This window comes from Malaya genurostris, chromosome 2 (assembly GCF_030247185.1).
Source record: "Malaya genurostris strain Urasoe2022 chromosome 2, Malgen_1.1, whole genome shotgun sequence".
Taxonomy (NCBI): domain Eukaryota; kingdom Metazoa; phylum Arthropoda; class Insecta; order Diptera; family Culicidae; genus Malaya; species Malaya genurostris.
This window is the reverse complement of record NC_080571.1, coordinates 241,461,502-241,479,221: the sequence shown is the minus strand read 5'-3', so window position 1 is coordinate 241,479,221 and position 17,720 is coordinate 241,461,502. Positions and strand designations below refer to the sequence as shown.

Sequence of the window (17,720 nt, the reverse complement as noted above, 5' to 3'; positions counted from 1 at the left end):
TTTTATAAACCGCAATTATGGTCAAATCATTTAGTTCCTAACCATTTTCAAAGTATCTACATAAAATCAAGCAGAGTTAATTGGATTTCCTCAAATATATTAATTTGATTTTATGAAATCGATTCTCAATCAGAATAAGTATCGTTACTAATACATACAAAATCCAACTTCACGACTCCGTGCGGAACGTTAGCGCAGTAGAGAAGGGCACACAAGTAAATTGCAGATTTACTTTGTGCGCCGTTCGCCAAACGAGAGGCAACCGATTTGTACGGAATTTTGCTCGTGGAAATAATTGTCAACAGTGTTGAAAGTTGTAGAAATGGTAACCTTCGGTTCGTTTCAGAATCCAAAGCATATTACATTTAGATCTAATTAAATTTTACATGAAATGGATGAATTATTAGTAGAACAATGTACTAAAATAAATGTGCATTTTTAAAGTGATCTGTTCTCTGATTACCTGCTACAAGTTTTTTCAACTCCACTTTCCGATTATCCATAACGATGGAACGAACTTTTGAGTCGATTTGCGGAACAACAGCCTCATTTAGACGTGCATCATCGGTGTTTGCACGATCCCGCTCAAATTCAGCACACGGGTCAAAAATGGTTGATTTGATTGATAATGCTTATCAAGCCACCAGCGTAACTGAAAATATGATAACTAATCCACCAATGAACCGAATGCTGTCAGATGTCATCTGAATAAAATCTCTGTAGAACGCTAGTTTGATATTTATTTAGTGACGCGGTCTTACAGGGGCACTCCACAGTGCATCTGAAATATGATATTTCTACTGATAATACGAATCCTTCATTGTCCACTATATAATCATATATACTATAATTTTTAATCAAGAATTTATCAGGCCACGTCAGGCTTGTAGTTGTGATGCGATTGACAAGCTCGGTACACGATATTATATCCTGTTTTAACACCGATCGAAAGAAAAAATAAGCGAATTCAATTCTAATTTTACGCTTTTCCTTCTATTATGACATTCATTTCATATAATTGAATTGTTGGATCATAGTTTTTTCAATTATTTGTTGAAAAAGCTCGCCAACATCCGCCCCATTCGCAAATAGAAATGGCACACCCAAATCTATAGAAATACCATAGAACCTACTTATTGGACCGATGATAAGGCGAGGAAAGCGTATTCATACTACTGAAGTGCCGAAGTCCACAAACGGGTGAAGGACACTTTTATCCTCCATTCCCATGTCCCTCCCATTCAGACTGAATAGCTCACCCGTTGATGATGGAGACAACGCGCACGCATACACAGCGATGAGTACACTACGATAAGTGTTGACCGCTAAGTATACCTACCTAATCACACAAATACTCCTTCACTGTAGGATATTCGTTCATTGTCGAAGGGTAACGACTCGGCAGGGTATAGAATTGCTCGTATGTCGTTAACCCTGTCTCACAAAAAAGTTGATTTATTAACTCAAGTGTAGCGGGATTATGAGTCCCGAAAGATATTGGAGACTGGTGACAGACACCCAACATTATTTATTACAGGACGGAAGTTCTTTAACCGGAGTCGACCTACTCTATTTGCTGGTGCCAATATATTGAAGACTGATTATAGCTGCTGCAATGTTAAAGACTAGACAGAGTTCATGTACATATCAATAATCAAATTACCAATTACGTTTCACGTATCAAAACCCGGATCATTTCAAACAACAACCGCAAGTAAATAGTAAAATAGTAGCCACCTAGGAATTAGAATTTATCACTACTCCATCATACTGGATGAATGTGTAGAAAATCGATTCGCTTTGTTAGCTCCACACCCCTAAGGAAAAATTGCATTGTTTTATTCCAGAGAAATACCGACCACAGCGGGAGCAGTGCGTCGGCACATTCCTGCTTAGAATTCCGACAGGCACTCTTCCGCTTTTGCTATTCTTGAAGGAAGTCTCGACTGATTCGATCTGGAACGTGACAAAGGTTCTTGTTTGTTTTGGAAGATTTCCAATCGTTTCTGCTATTTATTACCTTGGTAAATACAACCAATCAGCTATCTGGCAGAGTTTTGCCAAAGCGGAATTAATTCGCAGGAAAAAAAATAATATCGAACACACCCTCGAGCCCATGTTATATTTGAATTCCACATCGATATGGCACCATCGCTTCCAGGAAGATAGACAAGAAAAGGCGATGGAAACACATCGCGGGAACAAGGGAAAATACATAATTCTATTTGATCCAATCATTGTGTTAAGTCGACATTTTTGTTTGTGCGTCGTCAAAAACGTTCGAATTGTACGCTGAGGTTGATATAACAGCAGTAAAATTTGATTGAGTAATGTGAACATCTTTCATAATTGTGATTTACCCATTGTAAACTTTTCAGTATTTAAGATTTTTTTGTTACCACAATGCACATAATTTATGTCGTTTTCCGGTCCCTCCCGAAATCAGACACCTGGCTTTATACATACTGTTTACTCATTTATTGTTTATACATATTAACTTAAAAGCAAAAAAATGCTTTTGGCCTTCTTTGGATGGCGAAAAGGTAAACAAAACCAAACTAAAGATATGATACGAGGTTATGACTCTAGTGCTCCTTTAGATTGCACCGTAAAATTGTGGTTTTAAGAGTATCGTGGTGATTGAGCTCGCAGCGGTAGGGTCTCCGATGCGCTTACAAAGCATGGGGTCAAAATTACATGAAACGGTGCTGGATGACTTGGAAGGAACTCGGCGAACGACCAAAATGGTTAAAGCCGGGGTAAAATAAAAGATATAAAAAAAACTTGGAAGGATAGGTGGGCAGGCTAACCACAAGGATTAGTACTGAGCGCACTTACCATCAGTGCGGTAAAACTTCATTTCAATCGAATATTTTTTGCTGAGAATGAATTTTATGGTCGCTGACTGTCAGTCAGCATATCCCTTTTCATTCATTTTACTTTTCTTGTCGAAGCTCCCAGAATTCATCGTCAATTGAATAACCGTACCTAGTCACTTGAAGCTTTGCTTGCTCAGCTTGTAGTGTCAAGTAGTCTAAATGTTTCATTGTCTTCCCTGTCTTCACTGTGGGTAGTGAGCAAGCGCGAATGAATAGGCATAAACATCAACTCGATAACACAAAACTCTCTCCGACCATAATGATAAATAGAGGGTGGCAATTCTCATTTGAGTTTTCAATTATCATCAGCAAGTTAAATTCGACGATTTCAACTGTTGTTGTTGAGATGTGTTTCGAAATATTAAAAATGAAAACTGAAGAAGGGAACTATTATTTTTTGTTTATTTTGTAAGGGAGAGTGTTCGGTTACCGGCACCCTTTTCTTTTTAGCTCATAACTTCTAACTTAGTGCAGCTAAAGTCCCTGACTAACAACTGATTAAGAAACTAAGTTGATTCATTGAAAAAAAAATGTTATCAATTTAGTAAAGCGATAAATTTTGGCCATTTTAAAAAAGGATAATTTTGGCCCAAGAAATTTCACTAAAAATGGAAAAATGTAAGTAAAGACTGTAGCCATTCAAAGAAAAAAACAGAATTTATTCTTTTTCAAAGTGTTTTTGACAAAAGTCTTCATTGCCGGATTGTGGCTTCACCTTGGCTCTCTTGGTCGAATATTTGGATGGTGGCGCCTTTGGTATTCATTTGGCCGGTCTTCAACGTTTTATCTTAGCCGGACCATCTGCTGTATGAGCAGCTAGATGTTTGTCCCGACAGCAGCCTGCATATCACTGACAATTTTTCACGATTTGTCGAAAAAAATGGGGTGGCGGTAACCGAACTCCTTGGGATGCCGGTTACCGAAATTGGTAGACATTTTGAAAATAACAAAAAAATCTTCCGGTATTAAATCACTAAATTGATCTATTTCACCTCATAAATATTCAATCCACTCACCTTTCCGATTGATGCTCTTCAATTCATGATACTCTAAAAGAAGTCAGAAAAAACTTTTGTGTTGATATTCACGTAATTGAGAGTTATTTTAAACGCAGCAAAAAGTAGAAGTGACTGTTTGTTTCGCAATTCGGCACAAAAAGAACGTGTTGCTATTACACACACATGACATTTGTCGGATTGACGCTATCTGCTTTCTGTCAAAAATTACGGTGGGGTGCCGGCAACCGAACACCTTCCCCTAATTGATGTCTATCATGTCTGGTTTACCTTTCACCCATTATCTTGAACTAATTCGAATATTTACATGAACCTCACTTGAAGGCCGCTCTCTCATCGAATTGTAAGAGATATTTTGTTACTTCAAGAGATAAACTGAAGGTGGTTAAACTGAGCTTCGATAGAGAAAGAAACGAATGAAGGTCGGGATGATGCCCATCCGGTGAGAATGCGAAGGGTGTGTGTTAGAATGTGAAGTTTACTGCAGTAGAGTGTTCCTCAGTTTGTGCATACATTCGATTTCAATTGGATTGAATGAAGTTTCACAGCACTGCATTCCATAGTTTAAGTAAGATTCTGCAGGACTAAAAAGACGAACGCGAGCGCACTTCGGAAGCTGACGCAAACTTGGTTTGACTTTTGGTGTAGGTTGGTAATTGATGACGAAACCTGGATTCATTATTACACGCTACAGATCAGAATGACCATCCGGCAATGTGCTGAAGCTGGCACGAGTGCTGCGAAACGGCCTAGGGATGCTCAATAAGACAGGTCGAACGTCAGTTTTCTTGAATTGTCATGGCATACTTTTCATGAACTACCTTGAAAAACGAGAATTTAAACATAGTATTAGTATGCATTATTGGAGCGATTGAATACCTAATTCAATTGCTTCCTCATCCACCTTATTCATCCTTTTGGCATCCTTGAACTTTCACGATCTTGATGGCTTACAAATAAGTGTAAGGAGGTAAGAAGACTTTCTGTTCCTCACGAGTCCAAACAAGGGAGGCATCTTGGACTACTCATGTTCATGCTATTCTTGAATTGTCTTTGCAGGGAATTCTAAAAATATTTCGCAAATATATATGGATTGTGGTGGTCTTCAAATGAATATTGAGAGGGATTTATACATGTGTAACCGAAACGGCATACAAATTGTTTTTGTTGCAGCGAAAGCTTATGCAGTTGGTACTCATCACACGCAAAACTCAAGAGTTTATTGATGTGTATTTTCTCTAGAATGTTAATATTTCACTAGTACGCAGTATTCTGGAATACGGAATTGCAATTTGGTCCTTGTATCACAATGTTCACATCGATCGGTACCAAAGTCAAAAGTGTTTCGTCCTATTTGATCTTCGAAGATCTTTGGATTGTCACTTGTCAAACTACGTGCGGCCCGGTAGAAGTTCGCTCTAGACAAGTAGCTCTAGTGCAGGCCCGTGCAGGTGGTACCCCTATAGGTTGCCAAAAAACGCTTTACCTATAGAGTAAGCTCAGAATTACCGTAATTTTAAACACTTCTCATTAGGTGATTTGCAGATGGAATTACATTATTTGTCGATGAACATTAGATTAGGTTCTAACTGTAAATGACAGATTCCTTCATTTATTATGATAGTCTGAGCAATTCCATAAATCCATCTTCAAATCACCTAGTTAGAAGCGTTTAAGTTCAATTGCTAAGTTACGAGATTTTCAATACTGTTGAATGTAACTGAACAGTCCTATACTCCCAAACAAGGTCCCTGAATTTCATTTGGATTCAACATCTGATTGAGTAACTACGGGATTATATGAGTAACGAAATTGAAATAACGTCACTCATTTTCCCCGGAGATGGCTTAACCGCTTTCCTCTCTCTAAGATTCAAACGAATGGCCTTAAAATCCCAAACAACCTATTTTTTGTTTTTTAATCAGATCCGACTTCCGGTTCTGAAGAAACAGGGAGGGCGGTGAGTGTAAAAATTTGAATTTCATATAAATTAATCGGGTTTGCAAACTTTGATAGTCCAGATAAACTTTTATATGGTTCATTTATACCCGGCTTTAACCTTTTGGTTGTTCGCCATAAATAACCTTATTTCAATTTCTTATTCGAAACGTACTATAATTTTTCAAAGATGGCTACACTGATTTTCAAAAATGTTGCATCAAATGAATTCAATTTTACAATCCCTTAGGTGAAATTAACTTACTTCGCCTACACCGATTTCGGAATACCGTTTTTCTCTTCGATTTTTGAAAGAAACCAAGAGATTGTTTATGCATAACATACAGAATAAAAAAGTGCTTGGATTGCGTAGGTCATCCTTAAGAAAACGAAGTGGGTTCTCTATTATATGCACTTCCGGCACCGGAACCCGAGAACCAAAATAATCAAAGTCGGTTCGTACGGCCACCAGCTGTTCAATTGACCCTAAGATTGAGAATAACGGTTTAGAGTCAAGTTTATAACATTTTTTACGGTTTTGTTCCGCCAGTTTAAGTGACGGTGTACAATATTGAACACACTTTACCCTATAACTCCGGAACCGGAAGTCGGATCCGGATGAAATTCAGGAATTCCGTATGGGACCACGAGACCTTTCATTTGAATCTAAGTTTGTCGAAATCGGTTCAGTCATCTCCGAGAAAACCTAGTGAGATTATTTGAAACATACACACACAGACATTGCTCAGCTCGATGAACTGAGTCGAATGGTATATGACACTTGGCCCTTCGGGCCAATTTGTACTAGTCGGTTTTTCAAGTGATTGCATAACCTTTCTATATGAGAAAGGCAAAAAAATAAATAAAAAAATCTGTTTTCGAGTTATGGGGTAATATTTGGAAATTAAGGAAAGAATATGCACTTAATTTTTTCGGAAACGGCTTTCCACAAACTAAGATTCCAGTGAAAGGTTGTATAGTTCTTTAAAATTTCTAGAACTTTTCATCCGGTTCCGGAACTGAAGCGCGATAAGTGGGAAAATGTTCAATTTCATTAATATTCTGGCCAAAACGCCCCCCCCCCTTCCTTTTTTAAGTATTCAAAACTTTTCTACACCAAAGTTTTATCACTAACACTATCTTTTGCTTTTCTCATATAGAAGGGTAATGCAATCACCGTGAAAACCGACCTTTGAATAGAGGCCCGGAGGGCCGAGTGTCATATACCATTCGACTCAGTTCGTCGAGTACGCAAAACGTCTGTATGTGTGTATGTGTGTGTGTATATGTGTGCACATACATGTATTTTTTTGCACTCACTTTTCTCAGAAATGGCTGAACCGATTTTCATGAAGTTAAATTCAAATGAAAAGTCTTGTAACCCCACACAAAGTTCCTGAATTTTATTCGAATCCGACTTCCGGTTCCGTAATTACAGGGTGATATGCGCAAAAAAATTAAATTAAGTGCACTTACTTTTCTCAGAGACGGCCGAACCGATTCCCACAAACTTAGATTCAAATGAAAGGTAAAATTGTCCTTTATAAATTTTCTGAGTTTTATTTTGATCCGACTTCCGGAATTACAGTGTGATTAGTGTAAAATTTCTAATATTTCTAATTATTTCCTCACTTTTCTCAGAGATGGCGTGTCCGATTTCAACAAACTTAGATTCAAATGAAAGGTCTCATACAAAACTTCCAAATTTCATCCGGATCCGACTTCCGGTTCCGGAATTAAAGGATGAAGTGTGTTTAAAATTTAATACCGTCACTTGAAGCGGCGAAACAAAACACGTAAAACAATTTCTAAACTGGCCTCGAAACTATTCCAATCGGTAGCTATTTTGAATAGACAACCAAACAACCCGATTCCGGCTATGCTGGCTCTCGGTTGCTGATTCCGGAAGCACTGGAAATAAAAAGTAAAATAATTTCGAAACTTGTCTAAAAACTATTCCAATCGGTAGTCATGGTCAGTAGACGGCCAAACATTAATTTGGCTTTCCTTGTTCTTGGGTTTTTGATTAATGACCGAAGATTGTAGCCATAGACTCAAAAATGTATCCCAGTCACATTCTCGAACCAACTTCGCTTATACCGGTTCCCAGATTCCGGTTTCGGAAGTACCTCTTTTCGTTTCCTCAGAGATGGCCTAACCGACCTGAGTACTGTTTCACTCTGTTGGTTATACTAGTTTATGGACAGACCTTTTTGTTTTTTTAAGAATCAAAGAAAATGATATGATATGAGAAAGGCATCATTACACAACTAGGTGGACTAGAACAGGTTTTTGTAAGATTTGTCTGCTATGCAAGCTTGGCAGTTGTGGTGTGCTGGAAAATATGATTATGATTGAATCTCCGGAACCAGAAATCACAGCCATTTGTTCTTGCAACTTGATCAATGACTCAATAGTAACCTTCTAACGAGCCTAAGTTAGTTGTAATCGGTTCAGCCATCTTCGATCAAATTGAGCGCGACAAAAAAAATCGTTGAAAGGTGCACACTCACACTAACACACACAAAAGTCATTTTTCAATGTCATCGAGCTGGGTCGAATGCTATTAAATTGGTGGGTCTCCGAGTTTTCGTTCGAAAGTCGGTTTTTCCAGTAACTTTATTACCTTTCTATAGAGCAAGGCAAAACATAATTTTGGGCGAATCATTGCTCGACGAGTCAGCAAGTTCAGATTATATAAATTTATCCTGACATCTATAAAGAAATTTAACAATAACTTTTAAGCAGAGCGAAACCAGTTCCGTGGTATTCAAAACCTTAGACATTTTTCTGTCTGTGCAACATTCATACGTTCTTTTCGATTGTGATTTACGAAACGAAGTTTCCCCTTGAAGTGTTTTTTTCCACGGTTGCTTCTAGCAACGGCAGACAAATAAGCACTCACCGCCGCAACCGCTAGAATCGGAATAGAATTGCAATCATATCTAACCTACATTTTTCTTCATTTCACAATATTCATTGCTTTCTTCCGGTTTTCTTTTTTATCACTCTCCCCCACCACCAGAGCCGTGACGTCGCCGAAGCGTCGTTCAAACCAGCACCATTCCAGCAGCGATGGCAGCGGCGGGTCGGCGTCCGGCGGGGGACGCCTTGGCAGCCATCAGCAAAGGTCGGCTCAGAATCGGCGTAAATCGCATTCGTCGTCGGTGACGGCACTATCCAATGGCAATAGCAGCAAGCAGAATACGTTATGAATATGCATTCACCGATCTTCCGCTCTTCATTCCTGGCATCTTGGCGGTAACGACGGGTCCGACGCCGGCCCTGCCATGCTCCCCGTCACGATGGCAATGGCAAGGACGAATTGCAGCAGTGGAAAACGTTATAAACCCGAACCACTGCATCCGAGCAGTGCTGGCTGCCTTGGAGGTGGGTGTGAAACGATTTCGGGAGTAACGATCATGATGACGATGCTGATTATGACGACGATGATAGTGGCGATGTTAACTTTGTACAAAAGCAGATGGCACTTTATACAGGATTTCATTGTCGTCGCGGGGGCGGTGGTTGTAAGGTACATAGATTGGGTGACAAAAGGACCCGTTGCGTTTCGATCGGTGCTGCCGGGTTTGCTTCTGAATAAAAGCAGTCTGTCATTACACGAATATTTATATCTAATCTTAAGAGGTTGTGTGCTGTGAATATTAAATTTTTTTGTAGCGCACTTAAGACGAGGAGCTCCTTTTTACGGGAGGAAATCGAATGAAAGAATAAGCTGGAACAGGTTGACGAAGCAATGCTCAACGCAGAATTGAGCGACGACTGAAATTATATCGTTATATGTTTGATATCGGACGGAGGAACGTGCAGCTAGTACCCGGTTCACATGCAATCATTTTCCACCAGTCTTCGACATGCAGTGATTGATAGATATGGTCGTTTTTTTTTGTTAGCCTTTTTTATGAGATGCATTAAAACTCAAGCAGAATTTGCAAGCGCAGTCTTCTGTAAAGAGGATAAAAATGTCTAAAACATTTCATCGTATTGTGTTAATGATACCATATTTTGGGTGTTTAGACTTTGATTATAAAGAAGATCTCTAATTTGTAACAGTGACAGTAGCGGAATCAGTTTAGTAACAGTAATTTAACTGTAACAGAACAAGCTAAAAGTATCGCATTTACAGTTGAGTACATAGGCACTCCAATGCCGCACTCCAATCCTATGTTAATCAATTTTAGTATTTCGTTATCAAAATCCTTTTTTCATCAAAATGGTAACTAATTGATCTGTCTATCACCAACGACTACTTTTTGCCATCTTTCTGGTAGTACACGGATATCGCGTCAATTTCCTGGTCATTGGAAGAAATGCACGAATTACTGCAATTTAAATTATGCCTCACTTGAGATGATGTCAGTAGATGCCATAGAAGAGCTTAATTGACAGTTAATTTTCGTTGGGCTCTATTTCCATATTCATTTTCGAGTCAATTTGTGACTTTTTCATAAGTGTAGCATGGATTAGAAACGATGGTACACTGAAGGAGTGAAGTCTATAGAACACAGGTTCCTTGGGATTTCCCATTTTGCGGACTTTCCACTGGATAAGCTGATCGGAGTAAATCATTGAATTTATGCTGATCAGTTTATCTATTGGAAAGTCCGCAAAATGGAAAGTCGTAAGGAACTCGTCGTGTTCCCGCGATTTTACTTCTTGCTGGTGGTGCAAATGTAATTTTGGAAATAAACTAGGAAAAATATACATCTTTTTGTGGTCGAGTTGACGCAGTCTCGAACGCGATTTTTCTGGTTTAAAATTAATTTCATTCATCAACGTAATCTCTATCAAGAGCAACGCAATCATTCCAGCACCACTCTAACATTTAAATACCACTTTTGTAGAACGATTTATCTTTTGCCTCAAAACAGGCCTTAGTTTCACCGATAACCTCTTCATTCGTGCGAAATTTCTTACCGCCGAACATTTTCTCAGGTCTGCGAAAAGCCAGTAGTCGCTGGGAGCCAAATCTGGTGAATACGGTGGATGTGGGAGCAATTCGAAGTTCAATTCATTTAGTTTTGCCATTGTTATGGTTGACTTGTAACACAGTGCGTTGTCTGAAACAAAATTTCATTCTTTGCTATATGCGGTCATTTTTTTGCGATTTTACGCTCCAATAATGCTATAGAATATTCACTGTTAATGGTATTTCCTTTCTCAAGATAGTCTATAAATAGTACACCACGTACATCTCAAAATACCGAGGCCATAACCTTTCCGGCCGATCGTTGAGCTTTCGGACACTTTGGACGATGTTCACCAGTTGCTGTCCACTTAGATGACGATCGTTTTCCTTCCGGAGTGAAGTGATGAATCCATGTTTCATCCATTGTCACATATCGATCCGAAAATTTCGCTTTGTTACGTTTAAACATGGCCAAACACTGCTCAGAATCATCAACACGTTCTCGATTTTGGTCAACAGTGAGCAAACGCAGCACTCACTTTGGACAGAGCTTTCTCATAGTCAAATGCTCATACAATATAAAGCCAACACGTTCTTTTGATATTTTCGCGATGTCAGCTAACTTACGCAACTTCACTTTTCGATCATTCAAAACGATTTTGTGGATTTGTTTATGTTTTCTGCATCATCGGTGTCTCTACGACCACGTTTGAAGTCAGCAACCCAACGTTTTATTATTGTTCCTGGTGTAGCGGAGTCTCCATAACACTTTTCATGCCATTGCTTCGCTTGAACGGTATTTTTTCCCATCAAGAAGTAGTGTAAAATTAAATCCCGAAATTGTTTTTGATGCATTGCTCTGAAAATATCAAAAGTAGCGTCACTCTTAGCAAAATAACTCACAAACTAACGAATAGAATATCATGAAATTCTAACAGCTGTCTTTTCAAAGTCAGTATTAACTAAAATGAAGGTGACTACAATAAAACTATCGCCATCTATGTGTTGGGCCCTGACTTTTCAGTTCATGTGTTTTACCATTCCGCACAGTCTGTTTCACAAAAAATTAGCCACGAATTTCTGAACCAATAGAAGTATTTCTTACTTATCTATTTTTTTTTATTTTGTAAAGACTATATAGTAAGTCCAACAGTTATTTTTCTCGGGAAACATTGATGGAGAACGACAAATTTATTTAAAATGTATGCATGGAAAAAAGCCGTTACCATTGTAATGGGTTTCACCGAAAGCCATTTCGCCGAAACCGTTTCGTCGAAAGGGTCATTTCGGCAGAACTTCCTTGAATTATTTCAATATCGTAATTGAACTTGATTTAAAATAAAGACAAATAAATGAGAGTTTTTGGTCACCCCATCCAATTTGAGACTTTGATTTCGAATTTGGTTTACTACGATCCAGATTGCACTCATATAAGTGGGGATAAGCAACTTAAACCGTATGCGCTTTGTAACTGAGGGTTGTTTCTTCCGAATGAAAACATTATTTTTCGCACTATTTTTTGCGAAAGACCAAAAGTGGCCATTTCCGCTCCGGTCTCCCCTACCTATATAACATTTTTAAAGTTTCAGCATTGGATAGTTACATTTCTCCAGTTCGAAACAGCGTCCCAATTTCAGTTTCATCAGCGTTTGCATAGTGGAAACGGGCACGAAATCAGCGCATTTTTCCCAAATTGGCAGAATTTCCTCCACTTCCCTGCCGTTTCATCGTAGTCACTGCTTTAAAAAATCCTATTGGCAGCATACTAATATCTTGCAGTAGAGGTAGCAGGCCAAATCGTGCCAAAAGATGATTTTGCACCTATGGTTGCAGATGAACGGCAATACACGTTTTTCCAAACATTTTTAAATGTTAATTGGGGATGTCATCGTCGTGGATGAGACAAAGGATTTAATTTTCAGGCCATAACTGCAAATCACTTACCGATCAAGGCCTTTTTCGCGAATTTGTCGACAAACACGAACTTAAATCTTCCTGACACATCCTCACAACCAGTTTCAATTTAAAATTTGTGCTGAGTAGCACGTTTGACGTATAATTCGTTATCGATGAAAGTGCAGCCCTTTGAAGTTTTTTTTTTCAAAACGCAGTCATGCAAACACAAACTCTTCTTTATGTACTGGTTTGGATGTTTACTGGTTTCGTACCACTTGCATCCTTCTCTAGCTAGGATGTTCCGCATCGGTTGAGAGTTGGTAATGTATCTTCCGACCACATCTCGAATCGAAAGTCCGGGATTGGCTTTAACACACCTCAACACCTTGGTGTTCTGCTGACAATTCCTGCTGACGATCCCTGGTTCGTAGATCCGCTGATTTCCACCCACACTCAGGGTTTCCTTTTAGGTTTTGAGCACGCGACAAACTGTTTTCTTTGGCATCTTCAGCACTTTAGCTAGCTTGGAACTACACCAATCCGGATTTTCCAGGTGCCAGCCAAAGGAAATATCTAGAAACTTCTGAATATGACCACAATCTCCAAAAGCACAAACTGTCAGGTACAGCTTCAGGTCATTAGCGTAAACCAATTTGTGTCCAACGCCAAGTAGTAAAGCGGTAAAGTTGAGGAACAGCACAAGCAATAGTGGGTCAAGGTTACTGCCCTGAGAAACGCCTGATTTATTCGTGAACGGAGAAGACGTACAAGAGTCAAGCTGCACATGTAGTACTCTTTCGCATAGATAAGAGCTCAACCATTTTCCGAACATTCTCGAAGCACCTTTTCAGGACAATTTCGTTAAGTATTCCATGGTCTATTCGATCAAATTCAGGTCGAGTTGGCTTTTTGTGGAAAATAACCAAATCAAAAAATATTAATAATTGTATTAATTAATTAATAAAATTATTATTATTGAATAATTAATATTCATTATTCAACTAATTCTAGTTACCGCTCGGCTTTTCGGCATGAACAGTTTTTTTAGTTGCGACACCAACCTATTTTCACTTTTCTTAAAACCTTCCGATTTTTTGTGCAGAAATTCTAATAAAACCGAAAGTCCATCATGACAAGATTTTACTGTAGAGTTTTGAAAGCAATGGATTGCTCATATCTTCAGGGTTGTGCAAAAGAACCTGCCACATTTTGTTTTCCGGTTAAACTGGAACCAAACAAGGCACGGAGAAACCGAACACGGCATCAGAAAGTTGAAGAATGAAGATTTATTTCCATCTAGTAGTTTTCCATCATGGAGCTGTGGAGTATCGCTCACCTGCGGGTCACGTCTGGAATGTCCGGATACCAGAGAATGTTGAATGCGTTCGATCCGCTCTTGTTGAGAGTGCTGCACGTTCTGGCAAGAAACATACGGCTGCTCTTTAAATTTCTCGTCGTTATTTCCTTCGAATGGTCAAGGAAGATTTGTCATTTCACTCATATATATCACCCAGCAGTTGAAACCGGCGGGTTATGGAGCTCTTTTGTCGTTCGCGAACAAGATGCTCGAAATTCTGGGCAGGGGTGAAACTTCTCTAAGCGACATGATGATGTGCGACGATGCCCACTTCCACCTGGATGCAGCGATAAACAAGTAAAATTGTCGTTATTGTGCCAAGACGAATCCATTACAGGTTACGGAGAAGCCTTTCCATTAATTTGAAATGTTTTCAATCTCACGAATAGTTGTAACATTCTTCAAAAACGAGTTAATTATAAAAACGCGATGAGCGACACTCCAGTGCTCCATGATGGAAAACTACTAGATGGAAAAAAAACCTCATTCTTCAACTTTCCGAATGACCCGAATTATGTGGGGAACAAAATTGTTAAGAATTCGTTTATAAAAAATTTATTGTAAGTAATTATTTGATGAACAATGGTGAGCAACCGTTCACCAGAAAAATGTTTCTGCCACGGAAAGACTAAAAATGCATTTTTTTAATTTAAAGTTTTTCAAGGGTCTATTTTGTCCTACTTCTGTCGTGCGTTTTGGCGTTGTTTTGAAGAATGTTGACTCGTTGTTTAAGATCATTCTTTCATTATGTTCAGATACCCATATGCCTTATATTTTTTTCAATGGAAAATTTTGAAGGGATTTGTAAAATGGGATTTTCAATGCATACAGTGAGTATTTATTCGTATTTATGAGAAATAATGGTGACTGCATGGAACTTTCGCCTTCTATTTTCTTAAGTTAAGATATAGCAACATTTCCTAAGGGGGTGTGTCTATTTCTGTTGAATTTTAACTTTCTTCTTGAAGGTTCGTTTTTTTTACACAAAATTACTATGCGATAATCTTTTGCTGGACGGATACAAGGGCTTAACATGGTATGCATTTACTATTTTCTTCTGATCGAGTGCAAGTATAGATATGCATTAGACTAAACGTGCTACGACTTATCGATTTAGAAATATAAATGAACGGCCCTTACGTTTCGAATATACCTCGTATTTGGTTTTTGTTTTCAACAGTTCTCGAACAACTTACCCATCTCTAATTCAAACATTATCATAAATTTACCGAATCACCGTACCCAGCTTGCACCGCTTCTCCTTCCTTTCAAATATCCACTCCGAACATGGTACACCGTCAAGTAACTTTCAGTTTATGAAGAACACGGAAAGAGCAGAGTTATATAGCAAAATATGAAAAAAAAAAAACGTGCCTCGAAAAAACATTTTTTCATTATTTTATATTCACTAATTGTGATAAGATGACAAAACATAGAGTAAGTAATACGTTTGGCACAACTCGAATGTTTAACCTAAGCCAGCGGTTCAAGTAGATAAAGTTGAATAAGCGTAACGGGTAAAAGTTGAGAAACGTTCCGTGAGGTATAATTTTGTACGTTAGTGTTAGACAAATATATAAATAACTGTTAGATCTTAGAAAGGAATCTGATTTTATTGTTGCGAGAACAATATGAAAGAGCATAAAATGTTAACTTTGTATAGGGACGAAGGGTTCAAATCTTAACTGTAGTTTAGTCATGTAACGTAACATTAACTAAGTATACAATGTAAGTAGTATCACCTCAAAATAATATATTCTCCTTTCCACTGTAAGAGAAAAACAACAAAATAACAGAGCAAGTTTCTAATGTCAAACTAACTTTTCAAGAGATGTTCGGATGTGTTTCGGACTACCCTGAAGGTTATTTCTACAATATTTCGTTAGTCTCTTTGTGTAGTGCTGTAAGACCTACAATGCTCTGATGATGATTTTATCCCTCTTCTCAATCAGATAGTTTACTCATTCTCCCAATAAATTGAATCGAATACATATCTTCTGTAAACAATTGCTATTAATATTAATCAGAGTAAACTGTAACGATGAAAACGTGATCAATTTTCATTTGGTATAATCGGAAAATTTCTGCACATAGTCGGAAATATTCGCATTACTTCGAACACTTGGTTACAATTTTGGATGTTTGTTCAACTCTAACGCTAAGTTATCCTAGAACGAGGTAGATACACATGTTTTGCTACTAAATGAACTCTATACTGTTTGATACCGTTCGAATTGTTGTTTACTGCTAGTTAATAAAACCATCCATACAATACAACTTTCTGAACTTCTCCTTGTTCCATCAGCTCGTTAAATATCTTCTTCTAAACTGTAGCAACACATTACCACACTAACGCAAAGGGATGCTATTTATAATTAAAAGTCTCAAACATAAACCTTAAAGTGTAAACTGTTCCAGTGAACTCGTGAATTTTGACCCATGAGATTTATACGATCTAACTAGCGCCATGAAACGGTAAAAAACTAACTAACAATTGCAAACATACGAAGCTTAGCTGATACTATTTATTTTACAACTGTGGATACAATAGCTCCTAAAAGCTTGGGATTGGAAATGTTCTGAGATAGTAAATTAGCGCTAGCAACAAGAAGAATGCTTACGATTATTTTTGAATCTAGTGAATGCGCCAAACAGAATGATGGTATAGCTATGGAAAGATCATATTTATATACATTTTAAAACTTAAACTCTACAACATGTTGGTGCAAAACGGATAGACGAAGGCAGAGAAGAAGTGAACCAAGCCGGTATCCTTCGTAGAGAAAGCAGTAAAGCAAAATAGGAATATTTACGATGATGTTGATGCTAATCTATAAGCAAAATCTAACATGCAAGAGATCAATTTTAGGTAAAGCGAATGAATACTAAATAAATTAGAACCTAATCACAGGAATCAGAAATGATGTTCGAAAAGTGGTTAAGAAAACGAATAAATTCAAAGTACAATGACAGTTGAGAATCGTTTCTTCAATATTCCGAACTCCTAAGTTGATGACGTTCAAAATTCGTTACTATTTCTCGTTTTATGCGCTGATGAATAACTTAATGAGGAAGCGGGGCGGATAAAATCGTCGCTTTTCACTTAGCCTATCTGGGTTCGATTCCCAAGGGTCAACAAAATTTCCTAATCATAAAGTTGAAACCTCTGTAAGGTTGATGCAATTTTGGGAAAAAAATTTGTCCTCTTTGCCTATACATACATTTATTTGCACTACATTACATTTAAGATAACACATAATCAACAATAGTACGCCACAATACTCGGTTTATGGCTGCCTCTCTCCATCCTTGATCACGCCCAATACTCGCCAGATCACGTTCTTACTGGTCCACCCATCTTGCCCGCTGTGCTCCCTGCCTTCTTGTTCCAAGCGGATTCGTGGCAAACACCAGTTTAGCAGGGTTGTTGTCTGGCATTCTTGCAACATGCCCTGCCCATCGCATTCTACCGGCTTTGGCCACATTCTGGATGCTGGGTTCGCCGTAGAGTGAAGCGAGCTCGTGGTTCATTCTTCGCCGCCACACGCCGTTCTCCTGCACACCGCCGAAGATCGTCCTTAGCACGCGTCGCTCGAAAACTCCAAGTGCTTGCAGGTCCTCCTCGAGCATGATCCATGCTTCGTGTCCGTAGAGGATCACCGGTCTTATAAGCGTTTTGTACATGGTACATTTCGTGTGGGGTG

At 38.5% G+C, this 17,720-nt stretch overlaps 1 protein-coding gene across 3 annotated transcripts in view; it reads left to right on the top strand.

The window, feature by feature from the left end:
• The window catches only part of LOC131428338 (cyclic nucleotide-gated cation channel subunit A), a 437,118-nt gene extending 420,130 nt beyond the window's left edge, over positions 1-16,988 (top strand). For all 3 annotated transcript variants that reach the window (XM_058592234.1, XM_058592236.1, XM_058592235.1), the window contains one exon: positions 8,859-16,988. In XM_058592234.1, the coding sequence (XP_058448217.1) occupies positions 8,859-9,048 (190 nt within the window). In that variant the 3' untranslated portion in view covers positions 9,049-16,988. The remainder of the gene's footprint in view (positions 1-8,858) is intronic.
• Positions 16,989-17,720: the final 732 nt, after the last annotated feature.